Source organism: Pseudophryne corroboree, chromosome 1 (genome assembly GCF_028390025.1).
Source record: "Pseudophryne corroboree isolate aPseCor3 chromosome 1, aPseCor3.hap2, whole genome shotgun sequence".
Classification (NCBI taxonomy): domain Eukaryota; kingdom Metazoa; phylum Chordata; class Amphibia; order Anura; family Myobatrachidae; genus Pseudophryne; species Pseudophryne corroboree.
In genome coordinates, this window is record NC_086444.1 from 698,208,664 (window position 1) to 698,235,000 (window position 26,337).

The following is a 26,337-nucleotide window of genomic DNA, read 5'->3' on the forward strand; positions in this document are numbered from 1 at the left end:
GATTCCAGCAAGGGAACCAGAGTGGTTTTCCTCTATCAGGACTTGAATTTCTCAGATTTCTGACAGGGTTACCAGTAATGAGTCGGCAACCCAGGTCTTACAGTCCTCTATGGCTGTGTGGCCCTTGTCGGGTACCTCAGGTCACCCCGCTACATACCCCCACAAACGTGCGCTTGTGCAGGTAACACAAGATGACACGGATACTGATTCTGACATTACAGATGGTGACGGGGATGTGTTACGGGGGTCCGCATCTCTTGCAAGGGGGGTACAGTTGTTGATAGAGGCTATCCGGGATGTGTTAAATGTTAATGATACCACACCGGAGCAGGTTGAGGAGGCTTTCTTCACTGAAAACAAGAAAGCCTCGCTAACCTTCCCTAAGAGGATTCTGGTAGCTTTTCCTATCCTCCTCAGGGAAAGCAAAAAGTGGGAAAACCCACCAATTGTTGACGCATCTGTATCTAGACTCTCAAAAAAGGTGGTTTTACCAGTACCAGGATCTACCGCCTTAAAGGAGCCGGCGGATAGAAAAATTGATAATACTCTGAAATCAGTGTACACTGCTTCAGGAGCCATTTTACGTCCCACTATTGCTAGTGCATGGATTGCAAAGGCAATAGCAAAGTGGTTGGCTGCCTTGCTGGAGGATTTGGATACGATGGATAGGTATGAGGTTGCATTGTATTTACGCAACATTCATGATTCTGCAGGTTTCATGGTAGAATCCATGAAAGACCTGGGTTCCATGGCTGCTGGAATTTCTTCCATGTCTGTTTCAGCTCGTCGGGGACTGTGGCTCCGCCAGTGGTCGGCCGACGCAGAATCCAGAAGAAGTGTGGAGTCGCTACCCTATACAGGACAGGCTCTCTTTGGGGAAGCCCTAGACGCGTGGATTTCTACCGCTACAGCGGGTAAGTCTCCGTATCTTCCCTCAGCAGCTCCTGCTCCGAAGAGATCCTTCTCCTCAGCTATGCAGCAGTCCTTTCGGCCCAACAAGACCAGAAAGGCCAAGTCAACCAATACCTTCTTCAGAGGCGGTAAGGTTAAGTCCAAGAAACCTGCCGCTGCAGGTTCCCAAGAACAAAAGCCGACTTCAGATACCCCTAAGTCCTCCGCATGACGGTGGATGGGAGGGCCCAGAGGTGGGGCCTGTGGGAGTGAGACTCAGACAGTTCAGTCATGTCTGGGTCTCGTCCGGCCTGGATCCCTGGGTGGTAGATATTGTCTCTCGGGGATACAGACTGGAATTTCAAAGTCTCCCTCCTTATCGGTTTTTCAAGTTGGGCTTACCAACTTTGTTGCAGGACAGCACAGTGCTACAGGACACTGTCCAAAAGCTGGTGGAGGCACAAGTCATTGTGCCGGTACTACCGCACATGCTGACAAAGGGTTACTATTCGAACCTTTTCGTGGTACCGAAACCAGATGGTTCGGTCAGGCCCATTCTGAACCTAAAATCATTGAACCCCTTTCTAAGGGAGTTCAAGTTCAAGATGTAGTCTCTCAGGGCGGTGATAGCAGGTCTGGAGGAGGGGGAATTCCTGGTATACCTGGATATCAAGGATGTGTACCTTCACATTCCGATCTGGCTGCCGCATCAGGCTTATCTCCGATTCGCATTGCTGGACTGTCATTTTCAGTTCCAGGCTCTGCCGTTCGGCTTCTCCACGGCACCGAGGGTGTTTACCAAGGTGATGGCGGAGAGGATAATGCTACTCCGAAAACAGGGTGTGAACATCATTCCTTATCTGGATGATCTCCTGATAAAGGCATCGTCCAGGGAAAGGTTGCGGCAATCCATTGTTCTCACAACACGCCTGCTTCAGAGTCACGGCTGGATTCTGAATTTTTTAAAGTCACATTTGGAACCGACCCGGAGATTGTCGTTTCTGGGAATGATCCTGGACACGGAAGTGCAACGGGTGTTCCTTCCGTGGGACAAGGCGTTGGTGATCCAATCTATGGTCAGGGATGTCTTGAAGCCACCCCGGGTGTCGGTTCATCAATGCATTCGCCTTTTGGGAAAGATGGTGGCCTCCTACAAGGCTATCCAGTACTGGAGGTTTCATGCTCGGACCTTCCAACTGGACCTCCTGGACTAGTGGTCGGGATCTCGCTTCCACATGCATCAGAGAATTCGTCTGTCGCCAAAGGTGAGGATTTCACTCCTATGGTGGCTCCAATTGCCTCACCTGCTGCAGGGCCGCAAGTTCGGGATTCAGGACTGGGTCCTGCTAACGACGGATGCGAGCCTCCGGGGCTGGGGAGCAGTCACTCAAGGACTGACCTTCCAGGGAAGGTGGTCAAGCCTAGAAGCCGGCCTTCCCATCAGCATTATGGAACTAAGAGCCATCTACAACGGTCTTCTTCAGGCGGCCCCTCTTCTAAGAATAAGAAACTGGGCCATTCAAGTACAGTCGGACAACGTAACAACAGTGGCTTACATAAACCGACAGGGTGGAACAAAGAGCAGGGCGGCGATGTCAGAGGTCACAAGAATACTCCTCTGGACGGAAAAGCACGCATTGGTGCTGTCAGCCATCTTCATTCTGGGAGTAGACAACTTGGAAGCAGACTTCCTCAGCAGACGCAATCTCCATTCGGGAGAGTGGGGCCTCCATCCGGAGGTGTTCAAGGAGGTAATAGATCTTTGGGGTCTACCCCAAATAGACATGATGGCCTCTCGTCTTAACAAGAAGCTTCGGCGTTATTGTTCCAGGTCAAGGGACCCTCAGGCAGTGGCGGTGGACGCCCTGGTGTCTCCGTGGGTTTTCCAGTCAGTGTACGTGTTTCCACCACTCCCACTCATCCCAAGAATCTTAAAGCTCATAAGGAGAACAAGGGTTCAAGTGATCCTCATTGCCCCAGACTGGCCAAGGCGGGCTTGGTATGTGGACCTTATGGTTCTACTGCAAGAAGAGCCGGGGCCTCTTCCTCTTCGGGAGGACCTGCTGCAACAAGGCTATCAAGGCTTACTGCGGCTGCGTTTTGATGGCATGGAAGTTGAGCGCCTGAGTCTTGCTCGGAAGGGTATTCCACAAGAAGTGATTCCTACCCTCATACAGGCTAGGAAAGGGGTAACGTCTAAACATTACCATCGTATTTGGAAGAAATATGTCTCTTGGTGCGAGTCCAAGAAGTTTCCTGCGGTGGAATTTCAACTCGGACGTTTCCTCCTCTTCCTGCAGGCAGGAGTGGACATGGGGCTGAGATTGGGATCCGTGAAAGTCCAGATTTCAGCCCTGTCCATTTTTCTTTCATAAACAATTGGCTGCCCTCCCGGAGGTTCAGACCTTTTTGAAGGGAGTTTTGCATATCCAACCTCCCTTTGTACCGCCTACGGCGCCTTGGGACCTTAACGTGGTGTTGCAGTTTCTCCAGTCGGATTGGTTTGAGCCTCTACAGGAGGTGGAGCTCAAATTTCTTACATGGAAGGTGGTCACTTTGTTGGCCTTAACTTATGCTAGGCGTGTTCCTGAGCTGGGGGCTTTGTCATGCAAAAGCCCTTACTTGATCTTCCATGAGGATAGAGCTGAGCTCTGGACTCGTCAGCAGTTCATTCCAAAGGTTGTATCGGCATTTCATATCAACCAACCTATTGTGGTGCCAGTGGCTACTGACCCCTCGATTACTTCAAAGCCCTTGGATGTCGTGAGGGCTCTGAAGGTTTGTGTGAAGAGAACTTCTCGTCACAGGAAATCGGACTCTTTGTTTGTCCTATGCTATCCCAAGAAAATTGGGTGTCCTGCTTCTAAGCAGTCTTATTTCTCGCTGGATTAGGTTCACTATCCAGAATGCCTATTCTACGGCAGGACTGCCATGTCCAAAATCTGTTAAGGCCCACTCTACTCGTAAGGTGGGGTCTTCCTGGGCAGCTGTCCGGGGTGTCTCGGCAACGCAGCTTTGCCGAACGGCAACTTGGTCAGGGTCGAACACATTTGCACGGTTCTACAACTTAGATACTTTGGCCTCTGATGATCTGAAGTTCGGTCAATCAGTTCTGCAGGAGCCTCCGCGTTCTCCCTCCCGTTCTGGGAGCTTTGGTACTAATGCGGACCCCAGCATCCTCTAGGACGTTAGAGAACATAGGATTTTGGTACCTACTGGTAAATGCTTTTCTCGTAGTCCGTAGAGGATGCTGGGCACCTGCCCAGCGCTTCACTTTCCTGCTTATGTTTTTTGGTTGAGTACCACTTCGTGTAGTTGAGTACTGCATAGTTACTGGGTAAGTAATGTTTCAGCCGTTTGCTGATTAGTTCAAGCTAGTTAACTTGACGTGCCTTGTATGTGTGAGCTGGTATGAATCTCGCCACTATCTGTGTTAAGTCCTTCTCTCGAAGTATGTCGTCTCCTCGGGCATGGTTTCTAGACCGAGTCTGGTAGGAGGGGCATAGAGGGAGGAGCCAGCCCACACTCTTAGGGGTATATGCAATTGCGGTCGAATTGCCGCAAATGTCGAAAAACGGGGCATTTTAGACACAAATGATTTGACAATGCAATACAGTACTTTTCGACAAAAAAACGGCAGTTTCAAATTCGACTTTTTGCAATTCGACAGTAGTCAAATTCGACATGTCTGCAATGGTAAAAATGCGGCTTTTCAACAAAAGTATATTCAGTTGAAGAATGTCGATTCGACAACAGTGCTTTTCGACAGTCATTTCGTCAATTTTAGTCCACCTCATTTTGCTGGCGCGATCTAATAAAAATTTTAAAAAACTTTTTTCTCTGACGTCCTAGTGGATGCTGGGGACTCCGTAAGGACCATGGGGAATAGCGGCTCCGCAGGAGACTGGGCACAAAAGTAAAGCTTTAGAACTACCTGGTGTGCACTGGCTCCTCCCCCTATGACCCTCCTCCAAGCCTCAGTTAGATTTTTGTGCCCGAACGAGAAGGGTGCACACTAGGTGGCTCTCCTGAGCTGCTTAGTGAAAAGTTTTGTTTTAGGTTTTTTATGTTCAGTGAGACCTGCTGGCAACAGGCTCACTGCATCGAGGGACTAAGGGGAGAAGAAGCGAACTCACCTGCGTGCAGAGTGGATTGGGCTTCTTAGGCTACTGGACATTAGCTCCAGAGGGACCGATCACAGGCCCAGCCATGGATAGGTCCCAGAGCCGCGCCGCCGGCCCCCTTACAGAGCCAGAAGACAGAAGAGGTCCGGAAAATCGGCGGCAGAAGACGTCCTGTCTTCAACAAGGTAGCGCACAGCACTGCAGCTGTGCGCCATTGCTCTCAGCACACTTCACACTCCGGTCATTGAGGGTGCAGGGCGCTGGGGGGGGGGGGGGGGGGGCGCCCTGAGACGCAATAAAAACACCTTGGATGGCAAAAAAAATGCATCACATATAGCTCCTGGGCTATATGGATGAATTTAACCACTGCCAGAATACACAGAAAAACGGGAGATAAGGCCGCCGAGAATGGGGCGGAGCCTATCTCCTCAGCACACTGGCGCCATTTTCCCTCACAGCTCCGTTGGAGGGAAGCTCCCTGGCTCTCCCCTGCAGTCACTACACTACAGAAAGGGTTAAAAAAGAGAGGGGGGCACTAATTACGCGCAGTATAAAAATACAGCAGCTATAAGCGGAAAAACACTTATATAAGGTTATCCCTGTATATATATATATAGCGCTCTGGTGTGTGCTGGCAAACTCTCCCTCTGTCTCCCCAAAGGGCTAGTGGGGTCCTGTCCTCTATCAGAGCATTCCCTGTGTGTGTGCTGTGTGTCGGTACGTTTGTGTCGACATGTATGAGGAGAAAAATGATGTGGAGACGGAGCAGATTGCCTGTAATAGTGATGCCACCCCCTATGGGGTCGACACCTGAGTGGATGAACTGTTGGAAGGAATTACGTGACAGTGTCAGCTCTGTATAAAAGACAGTGGTTGACATGAGACAGCTGGCTACTCAGCTTGTGCCTGTCCAGACGTCTCACAGGCCGTCAGGGGCTCTAAAGCGCCCGTTACCTCAGATGGCAGATATAGACGCCGACACGGTTACTGACTCCAGTGTCGACGGTGAAGAGACAAATGTTACTTCCAGTAGGGCCACACGTTACATGATTGAGGCAATGAAAAATGTTTTACACATTTCTGATAATACGAGTACCACCAAAAAGGGGTATTATGTTCGGTGAGAAAAAACTACCTGTAGTTTTCCTGAATCTGAGAAATTAAATGAGGTGTGTGATGATGCGTGGGTTTCCCCCGATAACAACTGATAATTTCTAAAATGTTATTGGCATTATATCCTTTCCCGCCAGAGGTTAGGGTGCGTTGGGAAACACCCCCTAGGGTGGATAAAGCGCTCACACGCTTGTAAGAACAAGGGCTCTGCCCTCTCCTGAGATGGCCGCCCTTAAGGATCCTGCTAATAGAAAGCAGGAGGGTATCCTAAAATGTATTTACACACATACTGGTGTTATACTGCGACCAGCAATCGCCTCAGCCTGGATGTGCAGTGCTGGGTTGGCGTGGTCGGATTCCCTGACTGAAAATATTGATACCCTAGATAGGGACAGTATATTATTGCCTATAGAGCATTTAAAAGATGCATTTCTATATATGCGTGATGCACAGCGGAATATTTGCCGACTGGCATCAAGTCTAAGTGCGTTGTCCATTTCTGCCAGTAGAGGGTTATGGACACGACAGTGGTCAGGTGATGCGGATTCCAAACGGCATTTGGAAGTATTGCCTTATTAAGGGGAGGAGTTATTTGGGGTCGGTCTTTCAGACCTGGTGGCCACGGCAACAGCTGGGAAATCCACGTATGTACCCCAGGTCGCCTCTCAACATAAGAAGACGCCGTATTATCAGGCGCAGTCCTTTCGTGGGCAAGCGGGCAAAAGGCCACTCATATCTGCCCCGGGGCAGAGGAAGGGGAAAAAGACTGCAGCAGGCAGCCTCTTCCCAGGAACAGAAGCCCTCCCCCGCTTCTGCCAAGTCCTCAGCATGACGCTGGGGCCTTACAAGCGGACTCAGGCACGGTGGGGGCCCGTCTCAAGAATTTCAGCGCGCAGTGGGCTCACTCGCAAGTGGACCCCTGGATCCTGCAGGTAGTATCTCAGGGGTACAAATTGGAATTCGAGACGTCTCCCCCTCGCCGGTTCCTGAAGTCGGCTTTACCGATGTCTCCCTCTGACAGGGAGGCAGTTTTGGAAGCCATTCACAAGCTGTATTCCCAGCAGGTGATAATCAAGGTACCCCTCCTGCAACAGGGAACGGGGTATTATTCCACACTGTTGTGGTACCGAAGCCGGACGGCTCGGTGAGACCGATTCTAAATCTAAAATCTTGAACACTTACATACGGAGGTTCAAATTCAAGATTGAGTCACTCAGAGCAGTGATTGCGAACCTGGAAGAAGGGGACTACATGATGTCTCGGGACATCAAGGATGCTTACCTTCATTTCCCAATTTACCCTTCTCACCAAAGGTACCTCAGGTTTGTGGTACAGAACTGTCACTATCAGTTTCAGACGCTGCCGTATGGATGGTCCACGGCACCCCGGGTCTTTACCAAGGTAATGGCCGAAATGATGATACTCCTTCGAAGGAAGGGAATTTTAGTTATCCCTTACTTGGACGATTCCCTGATAAGGGTAAGATCCAGGGAACAGTTGGAGGTCGGTGTAGCACTATCTCTGGTAGTGTTGCGGCAGCACGATTGGATTCTCAATATTCCAAAATCGCAGCTGATTCCGACGACTCGTCTTCTGTTCCTAGGGATGATCCTGGACACAGTCCAGTAAAAGGTGTTTCTCCCGGAGGAGATAGTCAGGGAGTTATCCGAGCTAGTCGGGAACCTCCTATAACCGAGCCAAGTCTCAGTACATCAATGAAAGGGTTCTGGGAAAAATGGTGGCTTCCTACGAAGCAATCCCATTCGGCAGATTCCACACAAGAACTTTCCAGTGGGACCTGCTGGACAAATGGTCCGGGTCGCATCTTCAGATGCATCAGCGGATAACCCTGTCACCAAACACAAGGGTGTCTCTCCTGTGGTGGTTGCAGAGTGCTCATCTTCTAGAGGGCCGCTAATTCGACATTCAGGACTGGGTCCTGGTGACCACGGATGCCAGCCTGCGAGGCTGGGGAGCAGTCACACAGGGAAGGAATTTCCAGAGCTTATGGTCAAGCCTGGAGACATCACTTCACATAAATATCCTGAAGCTAAGGGCCATTTACAATGCTCTAAGCTCAGCAAGACCTCTGCTTCAAGGTCACCCGGAGTTGATCCATTCGGACAACATCACGGCAGTCACCCACGTAAATAGACAGGGTGACACAAGAAGCAGGAGGGCAAGGCAGAAGCTGCAAGGATTCTTCGCTGGGCGGAAAATCATGTGATAGCACTGTCAGCAGTATTCATTCCGGGAGTGGACAACTGGGAAGCAGACTTCCTCAGCAGACACGACCTCCACCCGGGAGAGTGGGGACTTCACCCAGAAGTCTTCCACATGTTTATAAAACTCGACAAGTATTGCGCCAGGTCAAGGGACCCTCAGGCAATAGTTGTAGACGCTCTGGTAACACAGTGGGTGTACCAGTCAGTGTATGTGTTCCCTCCTCTGCCTCTCATACCCAAGGTACTGAGAATTATAAGATGGAGAGGAGTAAGCACTATATTCGTGGCTCCGAATTGGCCAAGAAGGACTTGGTAACCGGAACTTCAAGAGATGCTCACGGAGGATCCGTGGCCTCTACCTCTAAGAAGGGACCTGCTCCAGCAAGGACCCTGTCTGTTCCAAGACTTACCGCAGCTGCGTTTGACGGCATGGCGGTTGAACGCCGGATCCTGAAGGAGAAAGGCATTCCGGATGAAGTCATTCCTATCCTGATCAAAGCCAGGAAAGATATAACCGCAAAACATTATCACCGCATTTGGCGAAAATATGTTCCGTGGTGCGAGGCCAGTAAGGCCCCGACGGAGGAATTTTCAACTAGGTCGATTCCTACATTTCCTGCAAACAGGAGTGTCTATGGGCCTGAAATGGGGGTCCATTAAGGTTCAAATTTCGGCCCTGTCAATTTTCTTCCAAAAAGAACTAGCTTCAGTCCCTGAAGTTCAGACGTTTGTGAAAGGGGTACTGTATATACAGCCTCCTTTTGTGCCTCCAGTGGCACCTTGGGATCTAAATGTAGTTTTTGGGTTCCAAAAGTCACATTGGTTTGAACCACTTAAATATGTGGAGTTAAAATATCTCACATGGAAAGTGGTCATGCTGTTGGCCCTGGCCTGGGCCAGGTGCGTGTCAGAATTGGCGGCTTTATCCTGTAAAAGCCCTCATCTGATTTTCCATTCGGACAGGGCGGAATTGAGGACTTGTCCTCAGTTTCTACCTAAGGTGGTTTTCAGCGTTTCACCTGAATCAACCTATTGTGGTGCCTGCGGCTACTAGGGACTTGGAGGACTCCAAGTTGCTAGACGTTGTCAGGGCCCTGAAAAATAGGTTTCCAGGACGGCTGGAGTCAGAAAATCTGACTCGTTGTTTATTCTGTATGCACCCAACAAACTGGGTGCTCCTGCTTCTAAGCAGACTATTGCTCGTTGGATTTGTAGTACAATTCAGCTTGCACATTCTGTGGCAGGCCTGCCACAGCCAAAATCTGTAAAAGCCCATTCCACAAGGAAGGTGGGCTCATCTTGGGCGGCTGCCCGAGGGGTCTCGGCTTTACAACTTTGCCGAGCAGCTACTTGGTCAGGAGCAAATACGTTGTAAAATTCTACAAATTTAATACCCTGGCTGAGGAGGACCTGGAGTTCTCTCATTTGGTGCTGCAGAGTCATCCGCACTCTCCCGCCCGTTTGGGAGCTTTGGTATAATCCCCATGGTCCTTACGGAGTCCCCAGCATCCACTAGGACGTCAGAGAAAATAAGAATTTACTTACCGATAATTCTATTTCTCGTAGTCCGTAGTGGATGCTGGGCGCCCATCCCAAGTGCGGATTGTCTGCAATACTGGTACATAGTTATTGTTACCAAAAAAATCGGGTTATTGCTGTAGTGAGCCATCTTTTCTAGAGGCTCCTCTGTTATCATGCTGTTAACTGGGTTTAGATCACAAGTTATATGGTGTGATTGGTGTGGCTGGTATGAGTCTTACCCGGTTTACACGAGACCCCTTTCCCCAAATGCCGGGACACCCCGTGACTCCTGTCACAGAGGGTCCCTTCAGCCAATCAGGGAGCGCCATGTCGTGGCACTCTCCTGATTGGCTGTGCCCGTCTGAGCTGTCAGACGGCGCATAGCACTATGCCGCTCCGTTATATTCAATGGTGGGAACTTTGCAGTCAGCGGTTGACCGCGAGTAACCTCACAGCTGGCCGAAAAGTTCCCACCATTGACTATAATGGAGCGGCATAGTGCTATGCGTCGTCTGACAGCTCAGATGCGCACAGCCAATCAGGAGAGTGCCACAACGTGGCGCTCCCTGATTGACTGAAGGGACCCTCTGTGACAGGAGTCACGGGGTGTCCCGGCATTCGGGGAAAGGGGTCCCATGTGTAAACATGGGACCCCTTCAGAGCGTGGTCCGGGTTTTGCGTTTTATTATTTTGCCAAGTACGTGGATTACAAACAAGAAGAGGACAGATCTACACAGGATTTTGTTGAGTATAATTTTATTTTCAGGTACCCCATGAATTCTACGTGGAGAAGGGGACAGAGTCGGCGTGTCAACATAGGTTAGTATGTGTGTTGGCGTGCATGTATATAATAAAGTTTTACTTTCACGGTGTGCGTGTGCTGTTTTTATTTGGGTATTTTTTTTGCAGTAGAACTACAGGTACCAGCGGGCCCGTTTCCCCCCGCCTGCTGGTACTTGTGGTTCTCCAAGTACCAGCTTGCGGGGGAGGCTTGCTGGGACTTGTAGTTCTGCTACTAAAAACCAATATTCTTTATTTTTGTCACTTGGCTATCAGCCTCCCATCCGCAGCCCTTGGATTGGGGGGTGGGGGGGGGGACAGCCTCAGGCTTCACCCCTGGCCCTTGGGTGGCTTGAGGGGGGGGGACCACTCCTCCAGGGTACCCCGGCCAGGGGTGACTAGTTAGTGATTTAATGCCACGGCCGCTGGGACCGATATAAAAGTGTCCCCCGGCTGTGGCATTATCTCTCTGACTAGTGGAGCCCGGTGCTGGTGTTAAAAATACAGGGGACCCCTACGCTTTTTGTCCCCCGTATTTTTGGCACCAGGACCGGACGCAGAGCGCAGTGCTGGTTGTGAAAATACGGGGGATCCCCTGTCATTTTCCCCCCCGTATATTTACAACCAGGACCGGCTCAAGGAGCCCCAGGCTGGTTATGCTTAGGAGGGGAACCCCACGCATTTTTTTTTCAGGATTTTTTAGACACTTTTGTGCCATCCAGGGGACACACTGTCGTCAATTGGTCCGTTTTTCGACAGCGGGACTGTCGAATCCATTTTTTATTGAATATGTCGAATTCGGGTCCCGGCGGGAGGGTGTCTGACTGTCGAATTTAAAAACTGTCGAATTCCAGCCAGAATTCGACCGCAATTGCATATACCCCTTAAACTCTTAAAGTGCCAAAGACTCCTGGTGGACTCATCTGTACCCCATAATACTAATGTGGACCCCAGCATCCTCTACGTACTACGAGAAAAGGATTTACCGGTAGGTACCAAAATCCTATTTTCTAGGACTAAAGGGCCCTACAGAAATGCCGATCCGCCGCCGAGCTGCCCGACGGCGGATACGTCCGACGGGCGACCCGGCGGCGGGGGGACAGTGACGGGGGGAGTGAAGTTTCTTCACTCCCCCCGTCACGCGGCTCCATTGAAGTGCAGGCAAATATGGATGAGATCGTCCATATTGGCCTGCATGCTCAGCCGACGGGGGACCAGCGATGAACGAGCGCGGGGCCGCGCATCGTTCATCGCTGGAGCCTCCACACTGAAAGATATGAACGAGTTCTCGTTCATTTATGAATGAGATCGTTCATATCTTTCAAACAAATCGGCATGTGTGTAGGGCCTATAATAGTTATTCTCTTTAATAAGTTTTAGCAAGGGCAAAATCTGATTTCCCCTTTTTATTTATTTTTGTTATTCAAAGAAACACGGCCTCTGCCAGGTGGTGTACTGTAATTGGACTTTTTTTTTTTTTTTTTTACTCTCTCTCTTCTAATTGCTAGTGAAGGGACAGAGTTGCGAAATGGTTATAGGTACTGTAAGTTTCTGAATTGGGTGTGTGTCCTGTTATCTGTACTGTGAAAGAAGTTTCATACTATACTGGTTTTCATCTTGATATTAGTGTTTTTGAACCTACAGTACATGGTTCATGTGTTAAAATAGATTAAAGCTCATTTTATCTATGGCGAAGTAGAGATGGCCAGCATGGCCAGTTTTAAAAACATTATTTTCACTATCAACCTTTATTAGTAGTACACTAGTGACGCTGGGTGTTTATTTGCAGTTTAGTAGGACTTGTTACACTGTAAAGTACATAAACAAGGCAGAAGGGTTCTCCATGTCTGGTTGCATCTGATGCTACTGTGGTCACCAGCATGTTAACTGTATTAGTGATTATCCATGCAGCCAATTCGTCCGTATCTGATGAGGGGCAGAGGTATTAAGCCTGGAGACGGCATAATGAAGTGATAAACCAGTAATAAGTGCAAGGTGATAAACGCATCAGCCAATCAACTCTTAACTGTTAATTTGCATATTGGAGCTTATTGGCTGGTGCGTTTATCACCTTGCACTTATCACTGTCTGAGTCACTCAACGTTCAGTATACTGTATGACATGGAGACTGTCACTTAAGTAAGCAAGTCTGCAGTGTACACTTTAACACTGCGCAGCAAAGATGCAGAATACTGTACATGTGCCATACTTGGTATGTTATAACTCATCTTAGTATGCCATGGTGCTCATAAGACATACTACACGTACTGTGCTATGTTGTGGAAAAATGATAGGTGTATGTGGACACATCTGTATTACTCTTTAATGTATATGCTTAACTAGATTTGCTTCATAATGATGGGAAAATTGTTACTAAAGTACCAAATCACAGAAGCAGTGGTTAGGGAAGAGGCTATCAGTGGTTTGGACAATTGTTTTTTTCTTTTAATAACTTATTTCTCTAACGTCCTAAGTGGATGCTGGGGACTCCGTAAGGACCATGGGGAATAGCGGCTCCGCAGGAGACTGGGCACATCTAAAGAAAGCTTTAGGACTATCTGGTGTGCACTGGCTCCTCCCCCTATGACCCTCCTCCAAGCCTCAGTTAGATCTCTGTGCCCGAACGAGAAGGGTGCACACTAGGGGCTCTCCTGAGCTTCTTAGTGAAAGTTTTAGATTAGGTTTTTTATTTTCAGTGAGACCTGCTGGCAACAGGCTCACTGCATCGAGGGACTAAGGGGAGAAGAAGCGAACTCACCTGCGTGCAGAGTGGATTGGGCTTCTTAGGCTACTGGACATTAGCTCCAGAGGGACGATCACAGGCCCAGCTTGGATGGGTCCCAGAGCCGCGCCGCCGGCCCCCTTACAGAGCCAGAAGGCAGAAGAGGTCCGGAAAATCGGCGGCAGAAGACGTCCTGTCTTCAACAAGGTAGCGCACAGCACTGCAGCTGTGCGCCATTGCTCTCAGCACACTTCACACTTCGGTCACTGAGGGTGCAGGGCGCTGGGGGGGGGCGCCCTGAGACGCAATAAAAACACCTTGGATGGCAAAAAAAATGCATCACATATAGCTCCTGGGCTATATGGACGCATTTAACCCCTGCCAGAATCCATAAAAAAGCAGGAGAAAAGTCCGCGAAAAAGGGGCGGAGCCTATCTCCTCAGCACACTGGCGCCATTTTCCCTCACAGCTCCGTTGGAGGGAAGCTCCCTGTCTCTCCCCTGCAGTCACTACACTACAGAAAGGGTTAAAAAAGAGAGGGGGGCACTAATTAGGCGCAGTATTAACTATACAGCAGCTATAAGGGGAAAAACACTTATATAAGGTTATCCCTGTATATATATAGCGCTCTGGTGTGTGCTGGCAAACTCTCCCTCTGTCTCCCCAAAGGGCTAGTGGGGTCCTGTCCTCTATCAGAGCATTCCCTGTGTGTGTGCTGTATGTCGGTACTTTTGTGTCGACATGTATGAGGAGAAAAATGATGTGGAGACGGAGCAGATTGCCTGTAATAGTGATGTCACCCCCTAGGGGGTCGACACCTGAGTGGATGAACTGTTGGAAGGAATTACGTGACAGTGTCAGCTCTGTATAAAAGACAGTGGTTGACATGAGACAGCCGGCTACTCAGCTTGTGCCTGTCCAGACGTCTCATAGGCCGTCAGGGGCTATAAAGCGCCCGTTACCTCAGATGGCAGATATAGACGCTGACACGGATACTGACTCCAGTGTCGACGGTGAAGAGACGAATGTGACTTCCAGTAGGGCCACACGTTACATGATTGAGGCAATGAAAAATGTTTTACACATTTCTGATAATACGAGTACCACCAAAAAAGGGGTATTATGTTCGGTGAGGAAAAACTACCTGTAGTTTTCCTGAATCTGAGAAATTAAATGAGGTGTGTGATGATGCGTGGGTTTCCCCCGATAACGACGGATAATTTCTAAAATGTTATTGGCATTATATCCTTTCCCGCCAGAGGTTAGGGTGCGTTGGGAAACACCCCCTAGGGGGGATAAAGCGCTCACACGCTTGTAAGGGCTCTACCTTCGCCTGAGATGGCCGCCCTTAAGGATCCTGCTGATAGAAAGCAGGAGGGTATCCTAAAAGGTATTTACACACATACTGGTGTTATACTGCGACCAGCAATCGCCTCAGCCTGGATGTGCAGTGCTGGATTGGCGTGGTCGGATTCCCTGACTGAAAATATTGATACCCTAGATAGGGACAGTATATTTTTGCCTATAGAGCATTTAAAAGATGCATTTTTATATATGCGTGATGCACAGCGGAATATTTGCCGACTGGCATCAAGTCTAAGCGCGTTGTCCATTTCTACCAGTAGAGGGTTATGGACACGTCAGTGGTCAGGTGATGCGTATTCCAAACGGCATTTGGAAGTATTGCTTTATTAAGGGAGGAGTTATTTGGGGTCGGTCTTTCAGACCTGGTGGCCACGGCAACAGCTGGGAATTCCACGTTTGTACCCCAGGTCGCCTCTCAACATGAGAAGACGCCGTATTATCAGGCGCAGTCTTTTCGTGGACAAGCGGGCAAAAGGTTCCTCATTTCTGCTCCGTGACAGAGGGAGAGGAAAAAGGCTGCAGAAATCAGCCAGTTCCCAGGAACAGAAACCCTCTCCCGCCTCTGCCAAGCCCTCAGTATACGCTGGGGCTTTACAAGCAGAATCAGGCACGGTGGGGGGCCCGTCTCAATGAATTTCAGCGCGCAGTGGGCTCACTCGCAAGTAGACCCCTGGATCCTTCAGGTGATATCTCAGGGGTACAAATTAGAATTCGAGACGTCTCCCCCTTGCCGTTTCCTAAAGTCGGCTTTACCGATGTCTCCTTCTGACAGGGAGACAGTTTTGGAAGCCATTCACAAGCTGTATTCCCAGCAGGTGATAATCAAGATACCCCTCCTGCAACAGGGAACGGGGTATTATTCCACACTGTTGTGGTACCGAAGCCGGACGGCTCGGTGAGATCGATTCTAAATCTAAAATCTTTGAACACTTACGTACAGAGGTTCAAATTCAAGATTGAGTCACTCAGAGCAGTGATTGCGAACCTGGAAGAAGGGGACTACATGATGTCTCGGGACATCAAGGATGCTTACCTTCATGTCAAAATTTACCCTTCTCACCAAGGGTACCTCAGGTTTATGGTACAGAACTGTCACTATCAGTTCAGACGCTGCCGTATGGATGGTACACGGCACCCCGGGTCTTTACCAAGGTAATGGCCGAAATGATCATATTCCTTCGAAGGAAGTGAATTTTAGTTATCCCTTCCTTGGACAATTCCCTGATAAGGGTAAGATCCAGGGAACAGTTGGAGGTCGGTGTAGCACTATCTCAGGTAGTGTTGCGGCAGCACGATTGGATTCTCAATATTCCAAAATCGCACCTGGTTCCGACGACGTGTCTTCTGTTCCTAGGGATGATCCTGGACACAGTCCAGAAAAAGGTGTTTCTCCCGGAGGAGAAAGCCAGGGAGTTATCCGAGCTAGTCAGGAACCTCCTAAAACCGAGCCAAGTCTCAGTGCATCAATGCACAAGGGTTCTGGGTAAAATGGTGGCTTCCTACGAAGCAATCCCATTCGGCAGATTCCACGCAAGAACTTTCCAGTGGGACCTGCTGGACAAATGGTCCGGATCGCATCTTCAGATGCATCAGCGGATAACCCTGTCACCAAGGACAAGGGTGTCCCTCCTGTGGTGGTTGCAGAGTGCTCATCTTCTAGAGGGCCGCAGATTAGGCATTCAGGACTGGGTCCTGGTGACCACTGATGCCAGCCTGCGAGGCTGGGGAGCAGTCACACAGGGAAGGAATATCCAGGGCTTATGGTCAAGCCTGGAGACATCACTTCACATAAATATCCTGAAGCTAAGGGACATTTACAATGCTCTAAGCTTAGCAAGACCTCTGCTTCAAGGTCAGCCGGTGTTGATCCAGTCGGACAACATCACGGCAGTCACCCACGTAAACAGACAGGGTGGCACAAGAAGCAGGAGGGCAATGGCAGAAGCTGCAAGGATTCTTCGCTGGGCGGAAAATCATGTGATAGCACTGTCAGCAGTATTCATTCCGGGAGTGGACAACTGGGAAGCAGACTTCCTCAGCACGACCTCCACCCGGGAGAGTGGGGACTTCACCCAGAAGTCTTCCACATGATTAAAAACTCGACAGGTATTGCGCCAGGTCCAGGGACCCTCAGGCAATAAGCTGTAGACGCTCTGGTAACACCGTGGGTGTACCAGTCAGGGTATGTGTTCCCTCCTCTGCCTCTCATACCCAAGGTACTGAGATTGATAAAATGGAGAGGAGTAAGCACTATATTCGTGGTTCCGGATTGGCCAAGAAGGACTTGGTAACCGGAACTTCAAGAGATGCTCACGGAGGATCCGTGGCCTCTACCTCTAAGAAGGGACCTGCTCCAGCAAGGACCCTGTCTGTTCCAAGACTTACCGCGGCTGCGTTTGACGGCATGGCGGTTGAACGCCGGATCCTGAAGGAAAAAAGGCATTCCGGATGAAGTCATCCCTATCCTGATCAAAGCCAGGAAGGATGTAACCGCAAAAACATTATCACCGCAATTGGCGAAAATATGTTGCGTGGTGCGAGGCCAGTAAGGCCCGACGGAGGAAATTCAACTGGGTCGATTCCTACATTTCCTGCAAACAGGAGTGTCTATGGGCCTGAAATTGGGGTCCATTAAGGTTCAAATTTCGGCCCTGTCAATTTTCTTCCAAAAAGAACTAGCTTCAGTCCCTGAAGTTCAGACGTTTGTAAAAGGGGTACTGCATATACAGCCTCCTTTTGTGCCTCCAGTGGCACTTTGGGATCTCAATGTAGTTTTGGGTTCCAAAAGTCACATTGGTTTGAACCACTTAAATCTGTGGAGTTAAAATATCTCACATGGAAAGTGGTCATGCTGTTGGCCCTGGCCTGGGCCAGGCGCGTGTCAGAATTGGCGGCTTTATCCTGAAAAAGCCCTTATCTGATTTTCCATTCGGACAGGGCGGAATTGAGGACTCGTCCTCAGTTTCTCCCCAAGGTGGTTTCAGCGTCTCACCTGAACCAACCTATTGGTGGTGCCTGCGGCTACTAGGGACTTGGAGGCCTCCAAGTTGCTAGACGTTGTCAGTGCCCTGAAAATATATGTTTCCAGGACGGCTGGAGTCAGGAAATCTGACTCGCTGTTTATCCTGTGTGCACCCAACAAGCTGGGTGCTCCTGCTTCTAAGCAGACTATTGCTCGTTGGATTTGTAGTACAATTCAGCTTGCACATTCTGTGGCAGGCCTGCCACAGCCAAAAATCTGTAAATGCCCACTCCACAAGGAAGGTGGGCTCATCTTGGGCGGCTGCCCGAGGAGTCTCGGCTTTACACCTTTGCCGAGCAGCTACTTGGTCAGGAGCAAATACGTTTGTAAAATTCTACAAAATTGATATCCTGGCTGAGGAGGACCTGGAGTTCTCTCATTTGGTGCTGCAGAGTCATCCGCACTCTCCCGCCCGTTTGGGAGCTTTGGTATAATCCCCATGGTCCTTACGGAGTCCCCAGCATCCACTTAGGACGTTAGAGAAAATAAGAATTTACTTACCGATAATTCTATTTCTCATAGTCCGTAGTGGATGCTGGGCGCCCATCCCAAGTGCGGATTGTCTGCAATACTTGTACATAGTTATTGTTACAAAAATCGGGTTATTATTGTTGTGAGCCATCTTTCAGAGGCTCCTCTGTTATCATGCTGTTAACTGGGTTCAGATCACAGGTTATACGGTGTGATTGGTGTGGCTGGTATGAGTCTTACCCGGGATTCAAAATCCTTCCTTATTGTGTACGCTCGTCCGGGCACAGTATCCTAACTGAGGCTTGGAGGAGGGTCATAGGGGGAGGAGCCAGTGCACACCAGATAGTCCTAAAGCTTTCTTTAGATGTGCCCAGTCTCCTGCGGAGCCGCTATTCCCCATGGTCCTTACGGAGTCCCCAGCATCCACTACGGACTATGAGAAATAGAATTATCGGTAAGTAAATTCTTATTTTTTTTGCTTTGATCAATTACCTACACTTATTGTATTCTTTTTTTTCCAGAGTATGATCCCTGTAGTCCTGATCTCCCAACTGTACCACCCTGCTTGGACGATGGCATCTTGGAGGTTGCTCTTGATCCCAGCCAAGATATACTGGAACTGGAGAGAGTCAACAAAGCCATTGAGGAAGCCAAGAATGAGGTGGAGAGAGAGCAGAGGAAATATGAGAAACTACTTGGGACACAGAATGACCACACCGTTACTCTAAAAAAATCTTCACAATCTGACTTTTCTCCTCTAGAGTATGATCCAGGTGGCTCTGGAACTAGTAGTTCATGTTATAACCCAACTCCACTAACTCAGTCAGTAAAGCAATGTAAATATACGTTAGATGATTTAGAAGATAAAAAAAGTAAAAGCAGGTTTTTGGAATATGTTCCAAAAGTAGTGACTTCAGTTTCTAAGTACAAGACCAACAAATATGTTATTGATAACTCCAAACCTCACACAGATATGGAGTATGATCCAATGTCAAACTATTCCGCTAGACATTTAAGTAAGGCTAAACACCAAAAGGGTAATAAAAGAGGTAGAACAAATAGCCAGGATGAAGGGTACGCTATTTCATCTAAGAAGTCATGCTACCAGACTACAGAGATGCCAGTAGAGGCCAAGTTTTCTGACTCTGAAGAGGATTTAGAATCGCAGTATTCACAAAGTGCAAGCAAGCCTCTTCATTCTGGGACAAAGCAGAGTGTTTCATTAACTGATAAATCCTCCAAGTCTGGCACTACAGATGAGTGTACAGTAAAAGAGATTGCAGTACAGTATGACATGGGTGATATTGGGCAAACCATAAAGAGCCACAGTAAAGATCTTAAAAAAAAATCGCTGAAAAATATAAACCCAAAGTATGATAAGAAGGATTTAGTAAAAAAGCCATCTGGAAATGTAGACTCTGGCAAAAGCAAAGGCCTCTGTAAAGAGGGAACCAAAGAGAAACACAAGAGTATTGTTAAAAAGAAACCTGGAAATGTCAATGTTAAAAATAGGGAAAACAAATTGGGGGATCATAAGAAGACAAAAACAGAGAGCAGACCACACGAAAAGAATGGAAGTGAAAAACTGAATAAAGAAACTTCGTCTGGGAAAACATTAGTAGTAGCCAAGTGTAACAAGAAAAACCGTGAGGTTAAAGGCAAGGATAAAACTTGTACTAATGTTAAGAAAGACCCAAGGGGTAAAGTAGGTGATGTTAATGGAATACATAAAGTCAAAAAGTCTAAATCTTTGGTAAAGTCCAAGGAGCCTGTCCAAGGAATTGTCAAGGCTAAAACAAAACAGAGAACTCTAAGTCATGTGGATTTGTTTGGTGATGAGAGCAGCGAAGAGGATGAAAACCAAAAAAATAATCCACTAAATCGTAACTCAAATTCTGTCAAAGGTGAAAAAAGCGCACACAGTAGTAAGGTGACCTCCCGTAGGACTTCGGCTTCCTCTGTAGATTCCTCTGAGATAGATTATGGCAGCCTTGAAAAAAATTTGGATTCTGATTCCGATCAAGACCCTTTGGAGGAGTGTTTGAGAGTTTTTAATGAGTCAAAAGATGTTAAGACTGAAGACAAAGGCAGAATGGGAAAGCAGGTAATATGGTGTACTACATGATGAAACACTAAGGGGAACATGTAATAGCAGGTTAATTGCATGGTTTTTAAAGTTCAATCCTTTAAAATGCCTTTTAAGGATTGCTACTTTAAAACATCGGCCAGAGTTTCTGGGAATCCGCCAATGACTACAGTTGGCATGCTATTACATTTACCTCCAAGTGATTGTAGTTTTACTTACATGATTTGAAGCCAGTGTTACGAGCCAATAAAATGATATAAAGCCACATATTTGAATTTTGAAATATTGTTCTCTGGAGTTTGTATATCAGCAAATGTCCGTGCCATTAATGATATTCCCACCAACACATTGATTAAGAGACCCCTATGTTCATAGGGCTAAAGTTTTGGTTCCTGATAAATACCAGGATGCCGTAGGAGAGCTGTTGGGAAATGTAGGATCAAGTAGTGGTTGATCTATGTTAAATTGTATTTCGACACATTCTTAACATACATTTTCAAACTTCAGACTTTTAGGTATTGCACGTGGGGTTCAGCATCAGTCTTTTTTTCTTCTGTGGATGATTCATATATTCTATTAACCTTTGGAACACCATAAAGGTACAAAGAAATGGAGACCAGTTGAAAGTAACCTACACATACAGTATAACACAACATATTGTGTGGCTTTTTTCTAAGAATCCAATTGAAGTTGGTACTAAGTATTCCTAATTGGTGTTGCAAGAATACTGAGAAATACAGGTTGAGTCTCCCATGTACAATGAATGTTAATAATTCATCCACTTGGATGTGATTACCAGTTCCGTGTTCCGTATTGGAACACGGAACTGGTAATCACATCCAAGTGGATGAATTATTAACATTCATTGTCAATTTCTGGACATACTCAATGACTGTATATATACTAGCAAATTCACACCTTTTTTTTGGCGATATTACAAATCTGGTCATAATCAAATTATCTCCACCAAGGGCACGCTTTTGAGACTTATCTTTACTACTAAGGAATTCCTTTTTAATAATTTTATTGAATATTAATTGTTTTTTTATTTGGGAAAAATATTTTCTCTGATGTAGTAATAAAATGTGTATTTAACATTATTCTGTGTCTTAAGCGCTGTATACCCCCCTTTTCTACAGTTGTCTACTTCTAAAGGGTCTGACTACCCCTTATCTACTACAGCTGTTAGGCGAGACCACTCATCACAGCGCCTGACTATATACTGTGCTTGCCTAATCTACGCATGCGTATGCACCACAATGCGCAGGCGCGTCGTACGGGTACGAAGTCCTTTGTGGTTTTGCACTGGTTCTAGCAACGATTTCAGTCGCACAGCCAAATGCAAGGAGATTGACAGAGGGCGTTTCTGGGTGTCAACTGACCGTTTTCTGTGAGTGTTTGGAAAGACGTGGCCGGGCGTTTGCTGGGCGGGTATCTGACGTCATTACCGTGTCAATCGTCGCAGCAATCATCACACAGGATAAGTAACTACAGGGCTGGTCTTGTTTTGCACAAAATGTGTTTGCAGGCACCCTGCTGCACAGGCGTTCGCACTCCTGCAAAGCGAAAATACACTCCCCCATGGGCGGCTACTATGCGTTTGCATGGCTGCTAAAAACTGCTAGCGAGCGATCAACTCGGAATGACCCCCTAAGTCTCTATCTACCCTTGAGTACGAATAGTTGGATAAGTGCCTAATGCATACGAGTTTGATAATATTACTGTGTGTTTTTTTGCTATGCATCTGAATATGTTTAAAACTTTTTTTTATAAAGTAATGCAGTAATATGTTTCTCCTACGTACTTGAACTGTATCTGTAGTTGAATATGTACTCGTATTGCTTATTATACTAATGTATAACCTGTGACTGACTGCTAGTGTGATTGCTGACTTTGCTATAAATTCTGTCAGTTTTCTCTGTTTATGCCGATCCTCAATGCTGGTGCTAAGCAGGGTAGGGTCGGATTGTATGTCACTTTTAACACATTTTTAAAGTGATTACAGTCACAAATTGTGTAGTACACTGTGCAAGTGTCTGATTATTTATCATGTCTAAGAGCGGCAAAGCTAAGGTAAATACACTCACAGCAGCACCGACGCTCATATCATGTTTGTCATGTAAAGCTGGGTTAACCTCTCAGGATCTGGTTCAGGATGGGTTGCGTGCAAACTGTTTTAGCTTTCACCAAGGTCTCTTGAAAAATTCAAGGCAGACCCAGGTGCAGGTTGATCCCCCATGGGCTATGTTTGCACAGACATCCAGTATAGCTGAGCGGATAATTCCAACTTCTGTACCAGCGGTAGGTTACACTATTAACCCTTATGTGCAGCATTCTACCTATGGTTTATCATTTCCAGCAGGGGAAGCAGTAGCCTCTCAACAGAAACAGGCTGTAAAGCCAGTGGTAAGTAAATAATTTTGACACTAAACATCTTCACAGTCTACACATGTTTCAGATGAGGATTCATCAGAGGACGAAGATTCCTTATACTCTGGTTGTGCATATGAGGATGAGGAAGAAGGTCTCAGCTCAGCGGACACATCTGAGTTGATTAGTGCAATGAAATCAATTTTATCCTTAGGAGAATCAGCAGGGCCTGTGTTAAATCCAAGGCACCTGTATTTAAACGTCCCAAAACAGTTAAGTTTCCTGGATCAGAACATCTGACGGAAATTATGGAAGAGACTTGGATTACGCCCAGTAAGAAATTTAGAATTCCTAGGAAATGTAATTCCAATTATCCTTTTCCGACTGGGGACTGTTTACAGAGGGAGGTAGCCCCTAAAGTAGGTACGCATATGATTCGCTTAGTGCGAAATTCTACATTACATCTGCCTTCAACTTCTTTCAGTGATGTCACGGATAGGAGAGTAGATGGTTTGCTAAGAACCATTTTTCCCTGGTCTGGGGCAATCGTTAGACCAGCCATGACCTCAGCCTGGATGGCTAAAGCAGTGGCTGCCTGGGCGGATGCATTGGAAGGGGAGATTTCAAGGACATCTAGGGGTCTACTTATGAAGCAGTGAAAACTGTGGAGAAGTGAGCCAGTGAAGAAGCTGCCCATGGCAACCAATCAGCATTGAAGTAACATTTATAATTTGCATACTATGCAGTTGTACGAAGCAGCTGATTGGTTGCCATGAGCATCTTCTCCACAGGCTCACTTCTCCATGCTTTCACTGCTTCATGAATAGACCCCCTAGAGAGCAAAAATCCCGTGTGGCACATATCAAACAGGCTGCAATATTCTTGGAAGAAGCAGCCTTCGATATGGGTACTATTGCCTCTCAAGCATCAGCCTCAACAGTAGCCGCTCGCCGAGCAGTTTGACTACCCACCTGGAAAGCTGATTCAGAATCCAAAATAGTTTAGGAGTCGCTACCTTTTACTGGAGACATTCTCTTTGGTAAAGAAGTTACCAGTATTTCTCTAACATCCATAAGGGATATTGGGGGAATCTAGTACGATGGGGTATAGACGTGGTCCAGAGGAGCTGGTGCACTTTAAATTTCTTCAACTGGGTGTGCTGGCTCCACCCCTCTATGCCCCCTCCCACAGGCAGTTTAGAAAAAAGTGCCCTCGGGAGAGGATGCACACCCTGGAGCTCCAGAGAGCAGGGGGGAAGGCACCCTGCACAGCTAAAATCCTCAATATACCACTGGCAAGAGGGGACACTAGTGCCAAGGCACTGTCCTAACCCCCGCCAGTATAATTATTAAAAAAACGGGACAGAAGCGCGCCATTAAGGGGGCGGAGCTTCCTCCTCACGGCGCCATTTCCTCTCCGCAAGCTGCAGAGACGCTGGTCCTCCTCACACTGACAAGTATCAGGGGTGCAAAACGGGGGGGAGGCACAGTATAAATTGGTGCAATATACGTGATGGTTAAAGCGCTACAGGTCTGAGGCATTTTCGTAGTGGTTTCAGACCCATTGATTTGGCGCTGGGTTGTGAGCTGGCAAATTCCCTCTGTGTCTCTCTGACAGACTTTACTGTGGGTCTGTCCCCTATATGCCCAATGTGGGTGATTGGTGCACGTGTGTCGACATGTCTGAGGCTGAAGGCTCTTCCCAGGAGGAGGCTGTATTAGGGACACAAACGGCTGCGGGGGTGATCCTGTTGGCACCACCGACGCCTGATTGGGTAAATGTGTTGAACACCTTGAATGCTAATGTGGCTCTTATTAGTAAGAGGTTGGATAAATCTGAGTCTCAAACCCAGGCATGGAAGAAATCTGTGGAAGATATGTTATTGCAAGTTCAGGTCCCTTCAGGGTCTCAAAAACGTACGTTGGCCCAGTTGGCAGACACTTATACCGACACGGACTCTGATTCCAGTGTCGACTATAGCAATTCCAGATTAGATCCAAAGTTGGCAAAAAGCATTCAGTACATGATTGTGACGGTTAAAAAGGTATTACATATCACTGAGGACCCGGCTGTCCCTGATAAAAGGGTCTGTATGTATAAGGAAAGCAAACCTGAGATAACGTTTCCTCCCTCTCATGAACTGAACACGCTATTTGAAAAAGTCTGGGAAAGTCCTGACAAAGTTTGATTCCCAAAAGAATTACGGTAGCTTATCCGTTTCCCGCTGCAGATAGGGAAAAGTGGGAGTCACCCCCCACTGTAGACAAGGCCCTGTCCCGTTTGTCTAAAAAGGTGGCTCTCCCGTCACCTGGCACGGCAGCCCTTAAGGATCCTGCGGATCGTAAACAAGAAGCTACGTTAAAGTCCATTTATGCGACCACAGGTACGCTACTCAGCCCTATCATTGCATCTGCGTGGGTAAGTAGTGCCATCGACTCCTAACTCAACGAACCATAATGACTGAATACTCACCACTGTGTGACTAATATGGGGGTGTGCTGGAGAGATGGGCCACGTTCCGTGGAGAACATGTAGAGTTATGTAAGGGTTTATACTAGCAGCAGTGATTTCTCCTCTCATACATTGCCCTTGGGACCCGCGACCGGCCCCCCATTAGCCCGCAGTTGTAGATAGGGGTTGTATAATTGTATTTAGCTGGTTGGATATCTGAGAAGTATTTGACTACTGTATTTGGATAAATTGTCTTGATATGTGTCATTTCTTTATTTCTTTTTGATGTATAAATGTATGTTTAAAGAGATAAGCCTGCACATCGCTTTTATAATGACTGTATTGTTTTTGAATTGGGAATTTGTGTATTCCCTTGCATATCATTTTTTTTTTTTTTGTTTTGTTTAGTGGTTTTTGTTTTAGTGATTACAATGCAAAATGAAAAACCAATAAAAAATTATTGAATTTAAAAAAAAGTAGTGCTATCGAAAAGTGGGCAGACAACTTGTCTTCTGATGTAGATTCCCTAGACAGGGATAGCATCCTCTTGACGCTGGGTTATATCAAGGATGTTGCAGCATACCTAAAGGAAGCTGCAAGAGATATTGGCCTTTTGGGATCAAAGGCCAATGCCATGGCAGTCTCAGCTAGGCGAGCATTGTGGATTCACCAAAGGAATGCTGATGTGGATTCCAAGAAAAGTATGGAATCTCTACCATATAAAGGTAAGGCCTGGTGACGGCATCCTTTTTGCCTTCTGTTCCTCCACAACAAAAGAAAACGCACCACTATCAGATGCAGTCCTTTCGGCCCAATAGATACAGAAAGGGCCGAGGTTCTTCCTTCCTTGCTACTAGAGGAAGGGGAAGAGGTAAACGATCACCAGCCTTGTCGGGCTCCCAGGAGCAGAAGTCCTCCCAGGCTTCTGCCAATTCCACCGCATGACGTTGGGGCTCCTATGCGGGAGTCCGCTCCGGTGGGGGCACGTCTCAAACTCTTCAGTCAGTTCTGGGTTCGTTCGGACCTGGACCCATGGGTTTTACAAATAGTATCCCAAGGGTACAAACTGGAGTTTCAAGACGTTCCCTCTCGCCGTTTTTTCAAATCTGCCTTTACCAGCTTCTCTTCCGGACAGGGAGGTAGTTTGCGACGCAATACAAAAGTTGTGTCAAAATCAAGTTATCGTCGGGGTTCCC

General features: G+C 47.5%; 1 protein-coding gene across 1 annotated transcript in view; it reads left to right on the forward strand.

The window, feature by feature from the left end:
• REXO1 (RNA exonuclease 1 homolog) overlaps nucleotides 1-26,337 on the forward strand; it is a 316,981-nt gene that overhangs the window by 83,221 nt on the left and 207,423 nt on the right. Inside the window, exon 2 of the mRNA XM_063914821.1 lies at nucleotides 18,756-20,338. Coding sequence (XP_063770891.1) covers nucleotides 18,756-20,338 — 1,583 coding nt within the window. The remainder of the gene's footprint in view (nucleotides 1-18,755; nucleotides 20,339-26,337) is intronic.